At 46.9% G+C, this 15,205-nt stretch overlaps 1 protein-coding gene across 1 annotated transcript in view; it reads left to right on the top strand.

Annotated features, from left to right (window-relative positions):
• Window positions 1-15,205, top strand: part of arhgef38 (Rho guanine nucleotide exchange factor (GEF) 38) — a 70,078-nt gene that overhangs the window by 38,418 nt on the left and 16,455 nt on the right. Inside the window, exons 6-11 of the mRNA XM_067984577.1 lie at window positions 2,302-2,501; window positions 3,562-3,695; window positions 5,222-5,326; window positions 8,552-8,674; window positions 11,001-11,339; window positions 14,452-14,610. Coding sequence (XP_067840678.1) covers window positions 2,302-2,501; window positions 3,562-3,695; window positions 5,222-5,326; window positions 8,552-8,674; window positions 11,001-11,339; window positions 14,452-14,610 — 1,060 coding nt within the window. The remainder of the gene's footprint in view (window positions 1-2,301; window positions 2,502-3,561; window positions 3,696-5,221; window positions 5,327-8,551; window positions 8,675-11,000; window positions 11,340-14,451; window positions 14,611-15,205) is intronic.

The raw sequence follows: 15,205 nt of genomic DNA, 5'->3' as shown, positions 1-15,205 counted from the left end.
TTTTATTTAAAAAGAATTATATGCTTCCCCTTATCTTTCCATGTTCCCTTTATCCCTAAGCACACTATGATTTATGCATTAGTCCTTTAACTAGCAATAACCTCTCTTTATTCTGTGGCTGTCAATCATCATTTGTTTGCCTGGCAACGTGATTAACTCAGGAGTGTAATCTCAAAATATCTGAGCAAATATTTTGGTAACCCACCAAAATAGGCAGGACTTTATAACTTGGGCTCATTATCAAATCATTAATTTACAATTTATCGCTTTTTTTTTCTCTAAATAAAAGTATTTGGTATAAAATAACAACAAAAGTGAAATCTTTTCTGAAAGGAAATTGAGTGACAGATCTGAATTCAGAACAATATGGGAAGGTCATGTGTGAAATGTAAAAAAAAGACTTCTGCCTGGAATAAACAGAATGCAGCATTGTACAATCGTTAAATGTGTAATGGACTCCATCACGTGTGAATTGTGTCTCTTTCACACCTGTGTCAGAACGCTTGCAATGTGCCATCAGCAATGGGATCCACTGTGCATATCCCAAGAGAGTGAGTGATTTCACTCACTAACCAGCAACGTAGAAACATGCAGGTCTTAGAATCAAGGAACTATATCCCGTGATTCCCGCTTGTACCCACATTTTGCAGCAGGTACTTATCCAACTCCGCCTCACCTCAGTGCTCTTCCTTCAGTTTTTCCCCTCTCGTTTTCTGTCAGGTCCTTCCAGTCCCAAAGAAATCGCCCGCTATCTGAGTGATATATATAGTCCCATATTTGTTTCACTGGGATCCATTTTCAGTCGCCAGAAATGTCATCTCACCATTCTGTTGCAACGCTCGAAAAGGTTGATTTTATGCTTGCATTTATATAGCGCCTTTCATGATCTTAGGATGTCCCAAAGTGCTTTACAGCCAATAAAGTACTTTTGAAGTGTACCATCTGCAGATTTTGAAATTGTGCCCTGTACACCCGAGCCCAAGTCATTAATATATATTAAGAGAATCAGTGGTCCTAGTACCGACCCCTGGGGATCACCACTGTACACCTCTCTCCAGTCTGAAAAACAACCGTTCACCACTATTCTTACTATCCGTTTACTATTTACCTGTCTATAGAAGACTTTTGGATTCCCTTTTATGTTTGCCACCAGTCTATTCTCGTACTCTCTCTTTGCCCCTTTTATTTCCTTTTTCACTCCCCCTCTGAACTTTCCATATTCTGCCTGGTTCTCACTCGTGTTATCAACCTGACATCTGTCATATGCCCCTTTTTTCTGCTTCATCTTACTCTGTAGGAATGCTTCCTATTCAATCAATTTTTGCATGCGGTGTGAATAAAATTGACACCACACAATTAATTAACCTTTCGGACTGGGGTAATTTTGCACGGCCCCTCTTTGGGCGTAGACCCTTGCCAGACGGAGGATAGGGTCTTGGAAGATGCCCTGTAGCGATGTAGCCCTGTCTCGAATCACTGCTCCCGTCTAAGTGAGGCTTCCTGCCGGGGGTGGAGTCTTGATTCCTAAAGTTACCCCATTATCTTCACTTGGTATCGAACATTTGTGGCCTCTTCCTCACCAATGGAGGGTTCTCAGTATTTGATGAATACAAAGGGGTGGAAGTTATGTTACAGCTGTACAGAGCTCTGATTAGACCCCATCTGGAGACACTGCGTTCAGTTCTGGGCACCGCACCTCAGGAAGGATATATCGGCCTTGGAGGGGGTGCAGTGCAGATTCACCAGAATGATACTGGGGCTAAAAGGGTTAAATTATGAGGACAGGTTGCATAGACTAGGCTTGTATTCCCTCGAGTATAGAAGATTAAGGGGTGATCTAATTGAAGTGTTTAAGATGATTAAAGGATTTGATAGGGTAGAGAGAGAGAGAAACTATTTCCTCTGGTGGGGGGAGTCCAGAACAAGGGGGCATGACCTTAAAATTAGAGCTAGGGCTGTTCAGGGGTGATGTCAGGAAGCACTTCTTCACACACAGGGGAGTGGAAATCTGGAACTCTCTTCCCCCAAAAGCTGTTGAGGCCGGGGGTCAATTGAAAATTTCAAAACTCAGATCGTTAGATGTTTGTTAGTTAAGGGTATTGAGGGTTACGGAAACAAGGCAGGTAGATGGAGGTAAGATAGAGATCGGCCCTCATCTGATTGAATGGGCTCGAATGGCCTACTCCTGTTCCTAACAATCCGAAAGGATGTAAAACTTTGACTGTAATTATTTGTTTGTAAGTATAAGGGGGAATCCCGTTATCCGTGTAACGGTTTCTGTTTGTGTGTCTCTGTTTCCAGAGGGAAAGCTACTTTGTTGGACATGGGATCGCTGCTTATTAAACCAGTACAACGAGTGATGAAATACCCGCTGCTTTTGAGTGAGCTTTTCAACTCGACCCCAGATTTACACGCAGATCGCAAACCAGTCCAAGATGCGTTCGCAGCAGTGAAGCAAATCAATGTGAATATTAACGAATTTAAAAGGAGGAAGGATCTGGGTAAGGAGAGTGTTTTAAAAAAAAAAAGTCCTTCATTGTCATTGATATAAAAGGGAGTTATTTTTCACCGGTTTTGAGGAAAGAAATTGCCTGGTATTCTCAGTCAGATCACCCATCGATGTGACTCAGATTTCTGTACGGAGTATAAATAAGACATTATTTAGCAGTGGTATAACCCGGGAGGGGGGGAGGTGGTCAGTGGTATAACCCGGGGGGTGGGGGGGGGGAAGGGGGAGGTCAGTGGTATAACCCGGGGTGGGGGAGGGGGAGGTCAGTGGTATAACCGGGGGGGGGGGTCGTCAGTGGTGTAACTGGGAGGCGGGGGGAGGTGGGTAGTGGCATAACCCGGGGTGGGGGGAGAGAGCAGTGGTATAACCCGGGGGGGGGGGGGTGGAGGAGGTCAGTGGTATAACTGGAAGGAGGGGAGGGGAGCAGTGGCATAACCCGGGGTGGGGGGGTGGGTGGGGAGAGCAGTGGTATAACCAGGGAGGGGTGGGGGGGGTGTTGATAAGCAGATTGTGGCCCATGGGCCCTGACTCTTCGTAGCCCTGGCGATCTGACCCTTAAAGTCCAAGCAGCTCAGTCCTCTTTGTATTCATATTTCTTGTTTGCTGCTTTGTCCCATTAGAACTTTTGGTGGGTCTGGCAGCTTGGTGAATGAGTCTTAAATCCGAACGCCAAGTTCTCAATGTATCTGTAGCTTGAGGTATATGCAAATTAATGGGAATGTGGGATTTCCACTTTAAATGTGGCCCTCATAGTCCAGACAATATATGGACCAAAAAGACAATAGCCTTGGACACCCATGTTGCATGGTGATTATAGTTGTGTCCTCTCCCTTGCAAATGATGGCGAGATTCTATCAAACGATCAGGAGAAAATCAGGTGAAACCTTTTCGGTAGCAGCCGCCACCTTAAGTGTTGGGTAACGTTTGAGAATCAAACCCGACCCTGCCCACCTGCTTCTGGAGTAGAGTTTTCGAAACCCGTCCTAAGGGAATACCCAATTAAAATCTCCTGCAGTAGTACTAATTTATTTTACTTGCTACCCATTCCTCAGTGATGAAGTACAAGAAAAGTGATGAGGACGAGTCTCTCAGAGATAAGCTGTCCAAGGTGAACATTCGCTCGATCAGGAAGAAGTCCAATCGAGTAACCAGTCACCTGAAGATCCTGACCGGAGGAGAGCTGCAGGTATTTACCATGTTATTCACACCGTAGGCATTTTAAGCACTAGATCTATTTGACCCTGAGCTGACCTTCCGACCCCGAATCCTCTTCATCACCAAGACCGCCGACTTCCACCTCCGTAATATCGCCCATCTCTGCCCCTGCCTCAGCTCATCTGCTGCAGAAACCCTCGTCCGTGCCTTTGTTACTTCTAGACTTGGATATTCCAACGCTCTCCTGGACGGCCTCCCATCTTCCACCCTCTGTAAACTTCAGCTCATCCAAAACCCTGCTGCCCATTTCCTAACTCGCACCAAGTCCCGTTCTCCCATCACCCCCTGTGCTCGCTGAGCTGCGTTGGCTCCCGGTCCGGGAATGCCCCAATTTTAAAATTCTCATCCAGCCCAGTGACTCCCGCTAAGGAATGTTCGTGAAGCTTTATGGGCAAGTCAGCTCAAATAGCTGTTACCATATTCCCAGCAAGTGTTCACAGTGCAGCACAGGTAGAGTCTGAGGAGCAAATCAAAAACATTTCTTCCTGGCCACTTAAAACCACTTTGTAGGTTGAGGTAGGGGAATGAAAATGCTGCAGTTCACTATATTTCTCTTAATTATCCAGAGTAAAAAGTAAAGTGAGATGATTTTTCTTCAGCGTTGACACTGGGGGTAAAATTCCAAGGAGCCCACTCCTTTGTGGGAAAGGCAGATTTTAAAGGAATGAGAAGGCTGAGAGGTGACCTGATAGAGGTCTTTAAGATTATGAAAGGGTTTGATAGGGTAGACGTAGAGAAGATGTTTCTGCTTATGGGGGAGACCAGAACTCGGGGCTGTAAATATAAGATAATCACTAATAAATCCAATAGGGAATTCAGGAGAAACTTCTTTACCCAGAGAGTGGTGAGAACGTGGAACTTGCTTTCACAAGGAGTGGTTGAGGTGAATAGCATAGATGCATTTAAGGGAAAGCTGGATAAACACATGAGGGAGAAAGGAATCGAAGGATACGTTGATAAGGTGAGATGAAGAGGAGTGGGAGGAGGCTCGTGTGGAGCACAAACACCAGTTGGGCCGAATGGCCTGTTTCTGTGCTGCACATTCTATGTAAAACATGCAGCCCGTGATTCTTCGACCATTGACAGAAAATTGCGATTGGCGTTCCCAGCATGTGTCAAGAGCGAATGCATTGGAACTTTTACCCCTAAGTTCTCTATGCTTATATAATTAGAGTGTACATCCCTATCCTCTCCTGATAGGGACACAAGCTGATTATATAAGCATAGGAAACGCAGGTGCTGATTAGCAAGAGCCAGGGCTAAGGGACCCCAAGTTTGCTCACACATGCTGCTGGAGTTTAACTGGCTAAAACCTCACTGTTCACCAGAACAGAGCACTGGTAAGGTTCTGCTGCTTGTTCAGCCCTGACCCCCTTGGCTGGTTGAGTACTGAGTGATTTGGATGAATGTGTGCAACGGATAGGATAATGGCTTATCTGCTGCCAAGTGGAAATGCCCTCTTGTGTGCACATCTGCCTAAATTGTACTTGGTTTCAGGTCAAAGACGAGACATTCGATAGAGAAGAGAAAATGTTTCGCAAGTTGGAGAAGGCTGTGAGACTTTGTGCAAAGAATACTTCCTGTTACCGTCAAAACATTCAGGTAAATGTTGGTGCTCTTCATGAGTTGATTATTAACAATGGTTTACCCAACTTTGCTTAGATGACTGAAGTTATTGTATAATCACAGCCACTTTTGTGACCTATTTCATGTGCAAGCTATAGAGACCTGAGCTGCTACTTCATGTGTGGGAGCCCGTGCCACGGTTACAGTAAGATTTTCTATTATGCGCACGTTACGGGAATATTAAGAACGAAGCATGGGATGACAAAAGACCATTTTAGACCAACAGACCTTCTCGTTCTGCAGACCACTTAGCCTTTCATGGACCATACCCCAATTATTTAATGCACAGCTGACTGGCCAAACCAGATAGCACCAGGAAAACCTCTGGCGTACGAGCTGAACAGTCACTTAAATGTTGCAAGTAGCACACGCAATCCAGCTGTGCGAGCCCGAGATTTAGAGTCATAGAGTCGTAGAGTTACGGTAGCGTAGTGGTTATGTTACTGGACTAGTAATCCAGAGGCCTGGACTAAAATCCAGAGTCACGAGTTCAAATCCCGCCACGGCGGCTGGCGAATTTAAATTCAATTAATTAAATAAAAATCTGGAATTAAAATACTAGTATCAGTAATGATAGCCATGAAACTACCAGATTGTCGTAAAAACCCATCTGGTTCACTAATGTCCTTTAGGGAAGGAAACCTGCCGTCCTGACCTGGTCTGGCCTATATGTGACTCCAGACCCACAGCAATGTGGTTGATTCTTAATTGCCCTCTTAGGGATGGGCAATAAATGCCAGCCTTGCCAGCGACACCCACGTCCGTGCCGGCCATCAGCCCTGTCTACTCTAATCCCATATTCCAGCATTTGGTCCGTAGCCTTGTATGCTATGGCATTTCAAGTGCTCATCCAAATGCTTCTTGAATGTTGTGAGGGTTCCTGCCTCCACAACCCTCTCAGGCAGTGAGTTCCAGACTCCAACCACCCTCTGGGTGAAAAAGTTCTTTCTCAAATCCCCTCTAAACCTCCCGCCTTTTACCTTGAATCTATGTCCCCTTGTTATAGAACCCTCAACGAAGGGAAAAAGCTCGTGCCCGTGCTTTGTTCTTCCATTTCTGCCTGGTGAGAGATGCAGTATGACGGGCACGGAGAGCTGCAGAGGGACAGAACCCAACCAATAACCAGAGAGACAAACAGGCGTTAGAAGCACGGGGGACAGGAGTCACGTACCTGCAGAAGCCAGAGGGATAATGGGGAAAAAGACATCTGACCTCAAGAGAAGTGAAGGAAAAGATGCCCGGCTCTTCGGATCTCTTGGGACCCAATGGAAAAAATAAAAACGTTTGCAAAGATCTTTTTCTTAAACGCAATGGCCCCGAAGTTCCTGAAGATCCACCCCATCGACGCAAGTGTGGCGGAGCAGACAATTGTCCCATCCCCAGACTTTTTCCCAGATTCCGGGGATGGAGTAATTTGCATGGCCAAGGCAGACCTGCAAAGGTGCCTCAGGAGCACCCATACTGATCCAGCCTTATAAGGTGGAGTGGCCCTCAGTGGGGCTTGAACCCCTAAAGAAAGAACGGAAGAACTTTGCAATTATACAGCACCTTTCAGGACATCCCAAAGTATTTTACAGCCAATTAAGTACTTTTGAAGTTTAGTCACTGTTGTAATATAGGAAACACAGCAACCAATTTGCGCACAGCAAGATCCCACAAACAGCAATGTGATGGTGACCAGATAATTTGTTTTTAGTGATGTTGGTTGAGGGATAAATATAGGCCAGGACACCAGGGGAGAACTCAGCTGCTCTTCTTCAAAATAGAGCTGCAGGATCTTTTACGTCCACTTAAGTATCTGAGTTGGAGGTGGCAGTACTACCGACCGAGACACCGGACATTATGTAAATATTTACTCAATGCGTTTTCACAGAGTCTGAAAGAGTCAGCCAAAATACCAGAGCCCAGTCACATTTAATGTAAGCTCCGTTTTACAGAGAAGGTGTGCGTTTTTAATTACAAGTAGTCAGTGAAGCTAAAGTAACCTCCGGCTACAGATTAAAAACCCACGCGGCATTTGTACATTGAAAGAAATGGGCCATTTGCACAAGAGATAATGTTGAAATGAAACGTGGGACTGCTTGACTTGTTCCTGTTGAAATCGGAAATAAAAACAGAAAATGCTGGAAACACTCAGCAGGCCAGGCAGCGCCTGCGGAGAGGGTTTAAGACGATTACTTGTGATCGGGTGATGCAAGCTTCCTACTTCCCAGTCCACTGGTTGGTAGTCTGTGCGGACAGTTTTAACCAAGCGACTACAGTACTGTAGTTGGAAGTGGAGATGGGTCCATACTGGTTAAGGTATTAACCAGGTAACTTGCAGCACTCCGATACAAATTAGGAAAGAGTTTGATAGAGTAGATGTAGAGAAGATGTTTCCACTTGTGGGGGAGACCAAAACTAGGGGTCATAAATATAAGAGAGTCACTAATAAATCCAATAGGGAATTCAGGAGAAACTTCTTTACCCAGAGAGTGGTGAGAATGTGGAACTCACTCCCACAAGGAGTAGTTGAGGCGAATAGCATAGATGGATTTATGGGGAAGCTGGATAAACACATGAGAGAGAAAGGAATAGAAGGACATGCTGATAGGGTGAGATGAAGTAGGGAGGGAGGAGGCTCGTGTGGAGCATAAACACCAGCACAGACCAGTTGGGCCGAATGGCCTGTTCCTGTGCTGTACACTCTATGTAATTCTATGTTACTCCACAACATGTAGTCTACTGTCAGTGAGGACTGTCCTCCTGGAGTGAGTCGCTACACTCCGTTTAAACGTAACTTACTGGTAATTGAATCCAAGTCCATGAGTGTTTCTTCAGCTCCCAGCGTTTATGACTTGACGGGGGGAGGTACCGTCCCCTAGTAATCGGCATCTGCCACTGATCCTGTCAGTAAAAGAGTAATGAGCTTAGTTTGAAGGAAAAGTCATTCAAACACTTGCATTTTGCAGCCTCTTCATAGAATCATACAGCACAGAAGGAGGCCATTCGGCCCATCGTGCCTGTGCCGGCTCTTTGAAATAGCTGTCCAATTAGTCCCACTCCCCCCTGCCCCTCCCCCTCCCCCCCCCCCCCCCCGTAGCCCTGCAAATTTTCCCCCCTTCAAGTCTTTTTTTCTCTTAAAGCTACTTTGAACAAAAGAATAATTATTGTGTTTTTGCGGATCCTAATGTTTGATCATTTGCTTATTTTCTTGCCCAGGAGGGTATGTTACTGGCTGTTCAGAATGTCCACAGCCTTCAGAGAACTTTACAAGATTCCAGCCACATCAATGGTCACTCTCTGCAGGATCTGAAGAACTATCAAAATTCCTTTGAAAGTTTTGTAAGTACTGGACACACCCCATTATAACCCGCTTCAAGTTATGGGTTGCCAACCCTCCAGGATTATCCTGGAGGCTCCAGGAATTAAAGATTAATCTCCAGGACACTGCTGCGAGCAAAACCCAGGAAGAAAAACCATAAAAGAAACTTTTTTTTTAAATTTGCTTTGAACATTTTGTTTATTAGTTATTAGCGGGGGGGAGGAGGGTAAAAAGGCTCTTTAGGTGGGGTGTTTGGGGGTAGGAGGTCATGTGATGAAACCTCCAGGAATAACCCAACCAGAGTTGGCAACCCCACTTCAAGACCCAGTGTTACCTGCCTCTGTGGCCACTTTAGTCACTAATTTTGTACCAAACCCCCTCAGGGAAATATCCACCATAGGTTCATTCTCTCAGTTGTTAGGTGACCAATAGCAAGGCTGGGGAGTGGAATATTTCCGGTTACTTCAGTATCAGCACTAACGAGATCAGATACAGCACGGCCCAATTGCAGATTATTAGGCTCTCTCGATCAGCCGTGATCTAATTGAATGGCGGAACGGGCTCGAGGGGCTGAACGGCCTCCTACGTTCCTCGACCTACCCCTCTCTTGGAGCGCCCTCTGCTGCACCAGTGTAAAATTTCACAGCTTCCGATTCAGAGAGGGCATCAAACGAGTTCTTTTTTTTTATTCGTTCACAGGATGTGGGCGTCGCTGGCAAGGCCGGCATTTATTGCCCATCCCTAATTGCCCTCGAGAAGGTGGTGGTGAGCCGCCTTCTTGAACCGCTGCAGTCCGCGTGGTGACGGTTCTCCCACAGTGCTGTTAGGAAGGGAGTTCCAGGATTTTGACCCAGCGACAATGAAGGAACGGCGATATATTTCCAAGTCGGGATGGTGTGTGACTTGGAGGGGAACGTGCAGGTGGTGTTGTTCCCATGCGCCTGCTGCTCTTGTCCTTCTAGGTGGTAGAGGTCGCGGGTTTGGGAGGTGCTGTCGAAGAAGCCTTGGCGAGTTGCTGCAGTGCATCCTGTGGATGGTGCACACTGCAGCCACAGTGCACCGGTGGTGAAGGGAGTGAATGTTTAGGGTGGTGGATGGGGTGCCAATCAAGCGGGCTGCTTTATCCTGGATGGTGTCGAGCTTCTTGAGTGTTGTTGGAGCTGCACTCATCCAGGCAAGTGGAGAGTATTCCATCACACTCCTGACTTGTGCCTTGTAGATGGTGGAAAGGCTTTGGGGAGTCAGGAGGTGAGTCACTCGCCGCAGAATACCCAGCCTCTGACCTGCTCTCGTAGCCACAGTATTTATATGGCTGGTCCAGTTAAGTTTCTGGTCAATGGTGACCCCCAGGATGTTGATGGTAGTCTCCGCAGTACAAGAAGGACATTGCAGCTATCGAAAGGATACGGAAGAGGGCAACCAGAATGATTGAGGGATTGGATTATGAGGAACGATTATGTAAATTGGGGATGTTCTCACTGGAAAAGCTGAAGGTTGAGAGGTGATATGATTGCTGTTTTTAGGACTGTAACGGGACTAGATAATGTCGACCACGATGAGCTGCTTCACCTTGTCCAGAACAGTGTAACCAGAGGACACGGCCTGCGCTTGACGGGGGTGAACTGAAAGCTGGTTTGTGGTAACACTGGGGTCGATTTTAACTGGGGACAGATTGGGGGTGGGAAGGGAACCCCCTACAGGGAACTCAGCGTGAACCCCGGGACATTTTAACTCCCGGGCCTCGTTTAAATAACCCAGGACAGTCTTCCCCCTGCCCAAAACTGGTGGGAGTGTAGGGCCGGAGGAGGTTACAGAGAAAGGGAGGGGCGAGGTCATGGAGGGATTTGAACACGAGGACGAGAATTTGAAATGTGAGGGGTTGCCAGACCGGGAGCCAATGCAGGTCAGAAAATCTGAGTCTATAAAAAGTAGGGTTGCCAACTCTCCAGGATTGCCCTGGAGTTTCCAGGAATTAAAGGTGAGTTCCCCCGGACACTGCTACAAGCAAAAACACAGAAGAAAAATAATAGGGGGCATTAAAAAAATGGTGTTTTCATTTTCTTCAAACACTTTTGTTTACTAGTTATAAAAGTATTGGAGAGGTGGGGGGAAAGAAGGCTGTTTAACTGACAGTCAAGAATCATCCAGTCGGGTAACAAAAGAGTCTGTTCACTTTTCAGTTGGCCGTGGGCAGGCGGTGCTCTGTGATAATTGGACGTGTCGGGCAACCGATGGTGGGGGAGTGAGGGGAGGCGGGAGATCATGTGCTGAAACCTCCAGGAACACGTCCAACCAGCGTCGGTAACTCCCCAACATCTGACGCCCATTTTATGTGTTTCATGGCAGAAGGACCATTTGGAGAGGTTGGTCGTGACGCCGCTCACCACGTTGCAAGGCCTGTTCTCGGCTCCTCAGAAGCTCATACAGAAGCGCTACGACAAGCTGCTGGACTACGTCAGCTGCCTCAAGCAGACGGAGAGCGCGAGGGACAAGAAGGCAGCGGAGGAACTGAGCCTGGCGAAGAAAGACTACGAAGCGCTCAACGCCCAGCTGGTGGAGGAGCTGCAGAAGTTTAACAAAGCGGCAAAGAAGATTCTAATGAACTGCATCTACTGCTTTATGGCCGTCTTCAGGGATCTGATGAGTTCGGCGCGACAGGCCTCTCCCTCCGTCAAGAACGTACTGGTGGGTTTTAGCCTGTGGGAGGGGAGGGGGCTGGTGTGAATATTCTACCTTTGGAACATCTTATTATTAAAAAAAAAGATACTGTTGAAATCTCCCCGTGGCGTTGCTTGCAGTAAGTCGGGGGGGTGTGTCGTTTTCGAAGTATTAAAGATTAAGGGGTGATCTAATTGAAGTGTTTGAGATAATTAAAGGATTTGATAGTTTCTCTCTATCTACCCTATTTTCTCTGGTGGGGAGATTTCAGAACAAGCATTAAATTAGAGCCGGGCCATTCAAGGGGTGATGTCAGGAAGCAATTCTTCACACAAAGGGGAGTGGAAATCTGGAACTCTCTCCCCCCCCCAAAAAAATTATTGAGGCTGGGGGTCAATTGAAAATTTCAAAGCTGAGATTGATAGATTTTTGTTGGGTAAGGGTATTAAGGGTTACGGAACCAAGGCGGGTAAATGGAGTTAAGATACAGATCAGCCATGGTGGAACAGGCTCGAGGGGCTGAATGGCCTGTTCCTATGCTCCGAGAAGGGGGAGTTACGTTACGCCGAGTGAATCACAGCGGCTCGGAATTTCCTCGGAACTTCTCCCAATCAAGCACCGCACTTCCGGCAAAGTTACAGCGGCACGTAAATGGTACCGTGGGGGCTCTGGCCTATCAAGCCCCCCTCCCCTCGCCCCCCTCCCCTCATATCCCTGCCTTCCACCAGTGTCGCTCCCATCCCCACCCATGGACCGCCAGGAATGGGGGTGATGGAGGTCGATGATAGCAGTGGAAGACCCGCTGGTGCCTCTTTGGAGGGTTAGGCTGCCTCGGCTCTAAGCTCTGGAATTCCCACCCTAAACCTCTCCGCCTCTCTACCTCTGTATCTCCTCCATTAAGACGCTCCTTAAAACCTGCCTCTTTGGCCGAGCTTTTGGTCACCTGTCCTAATATCTCCTTGTGTGGCTCGGTGTCAAATTTAGTTTGATTACGCTCCTGTGAAGCGCCTTGGGACGTTTTACTACATTACAGGTTGTTGGCGTTATTGTTGAGAAGGACTAGCAGTGGGCACCCCTCCTTCCCTATAGGCATCAAAACCTCATCTTTGTTAGACCTCAGCTCAGTCTAAAGCTTAAGAACAACAACAACTTGCATTTATATGGCACCTTTAGTGTAGTAAAACATCCCAATTTAAGTTGCCCTTCGATTTTTGGGGCCCTTTACGCTGGACTCCACCTCCAGGGGATAAAACAGGGGTCTCGCCCTGCATACCTAATGCCCCTTGACCAAGGAAACTAGGCCGGGGTCAGGGCGGCAGGCAGGAGTCCTGCCCTGACTCTTCTGCAAAGAGGCTTGAAGGCAATTTAGACAAGTTGAGCGAGTGGGCAAATACATGGCAGATGCAGTATAATGTGGATAAACGTGAAGTTATCCACTTCGGAAGGAAAAACAGAAAGGCAGAGTATTATTTAAATGTTGATAGATTGGGAAATGTTGATGTACAAAGGGACCTGGGTGTCCTTGTACACCAGTCACTGAAAGCAAACATGCAGGTGCAGCAAGCAGTTAGGAAGGCAAATGGTATGTTGGCCTTCATTGCAAGAGGATTTGAGTACAGGAGCAAGGATGTCTTACTGCAGTTATACAGGGCCTTGGTGAGACCACACCTGGAGTATTGTGTGCAGTTTTGGTCTCCTTACCTAAGAAAGGATATACTTGCCATAGAGGGAGTGCAGCGAAGGTTCACCAGACTGATTCCTGGGTTGGCAGGATTGTCGTATGAGGAGAGATTGGGTTGACTCAGCCTGTATTCACTCGAGTTTAGAAGAATGAGAGGGGATCTCATTGAAACATATAAAACTCTGTCACGGCTAGACAGACTGGATTCAGGGAGGATGTTTCCCCTGGCTGGGGGGTCCAGAACGAGGGGTCACAGTCTCAGGATACGGGGTAGGACATTTAGGACTGAGATGAGGAGAAATTTCTTCACTCAGAGGGTGGTGAACCTGTGGAATTCTCTACCACAGAAGGCCGTGGAGGCCAAGTCACTGAATATATTTAAGAAGGAGCTGGATAGATTCCTAGACACAAAAGGCATCAAGGGGCATGGGGAGAGAGCGGGAATATGGTATTGAGATAGAGGATCAGCCATGGTCATATTGAATGGCGGAGCAGGCTCGAAGGGCCGAATGGCCTCCTCCTGCTCCTATTTTCTGTGTTTCTGGAAACTTTGGAGCTGTTGCATTCAATTGGTTTACCAGCTTTTCCGAATGTGGCTCCTGCTCATAGTTCCAACAGCTTAACTCTATACTCATGGTGCTAAGAAAAACTTACTACAGTCTTTAAAGGGTTTTGATAGAGTAGATGAGGTGAAACTGTTTCCAGTGGCAGGAGGGTCGGTAACCAGAGGACACAGATTTAAGATAATTGGCAAAAGAACCAGAGGGGAGACGAGGAGAATTCTTTTACTCACCGAGTTGTTCTGATCTGGAATGCGCTGCCTGAAAGGGCGGTGGAAGCAGATTCAATAATGACTTTCAAAAAGGGAATTGGAGGAACATTTGAAATGGAAAAAACTTTGCAGGGCTACGGGGGAAAAGAGCAGGGGAGTGGGACTAATTGGACAGCTCTTTCCAAGAGCCGGCACCGGCACGATGGGTCGAATGGCCTCCTTCTGTGCTGTATGATTCTATGATACAATCTTTAAAAGAGATATTTAAGTATAGCTACATGATAGATCAAATTTCTGCGCCCACTTCCTATGTCGCACTTTCTGCGTCATGTTTTTTGTCACACTTTGCGACAGTATGACCACTTTGTAATGCCTGAAGTTACACCTAAAATGTTAAGACCTATTTACGTGACACCACTCCTCTTACACTCGGTGGTGCTGCTACCTTCCTCTCATCGCCTCTGTTCTTGCCTTCAGCCTCCTTAATCTTGGCCTGACGTCGTTTGCACAGAATCATACTGTACAGAAAGGAGGCCGTTCGGTCTGTCGTGCCTGTGCCGGCAGTGAGACTGATTGGATAGTTCTTTCAAAGAGCTGGCACAGGCATGATGGGCTGAATGGCCGCCTCCTGTGCTGCACGATTCTATGAAGGCTGCCGATTCACACCTTTTTTTATTTGTTTTTAGGTTTCTCCTGCAGTGAACATTCGAGAGAGGCAAAATCAAGTCATTGAAGCAATTCATAATTTGTCGTTTGTTAAGGAGTTCAGCGGTGGATCTCAGCGGGCGATTGAAAGGAGGGCCAGTTCAGATGAACGGTCAAAGAAGAGATCATCTGCCTCCATGGTTAGTAACTACTGTCCCTTTTCACGAAGATGCACGGGTGTGGTTTTATAAATGTGAACGAAAAGTCTAAAATGGTACATTCAGTTCTCAGCAGTTTAGTGCGGAGGATGATCGCCAACTTTGTACTGTACTAGATAATGCGCCCAAAGCATCGTTGGTAACCTGTAGGGGTAGTTCAGCTGCCTCAGCCCTGAGTTCTGGAATTCCTTCCCCAAACCTCTCCTCCTTTTAAGATGCTCCTTAAAACCTACCTCTTTGACCAAGCTTTTGGTCACTTGTCCTCATATCTCCACACGTGGTTCGGTGTCAAATTTTGTTTGATAATCGCTCCTGTGAAGCACCTTGGGGCATTTTACTATGTTAAAGGTGCTATATAAATGCAAGTTGTTGTTGTAACAGCTTAGACAGCCACAGCAAAGGCCCTCCCTGCATCTGTTCTTTTTTTTTAACATAGTAAAACATCCCAAGGCACTTCACAGGAGTGCATAAGGAGATATTAGGACAGGTGACCAAAAGCTTGGTCAAAGAGGTAGGTTTTAAGGAGCAGTCTTAAAGGAGGGGAGAGAGAGGCAGAGAGGTTTAGGGAGGGGGTTCC

The sequence above is a fragment of the Heptranchias perlo genome, chromosome 1 (assembly GCF_035084215.1).
Source record: "Heptranchias perlo isolate sHepPer1 chromosome 1, sHepPer1.hap1, whole genome shotgun sequence".
Classification (NCBI taxonomy): domain Eukaryota; kingdom Metazoa; phylum Chordata; class Chondrichthyes; order Hexanchiformes; family Hexanchidae; genus Heptranchias; species Heptranchias perlo.
The sequence above is the reverse complement of the archived record's forward strand: the minus strand, read 5'-3'. Positions and strand labels throughout refer to the sequence as shown.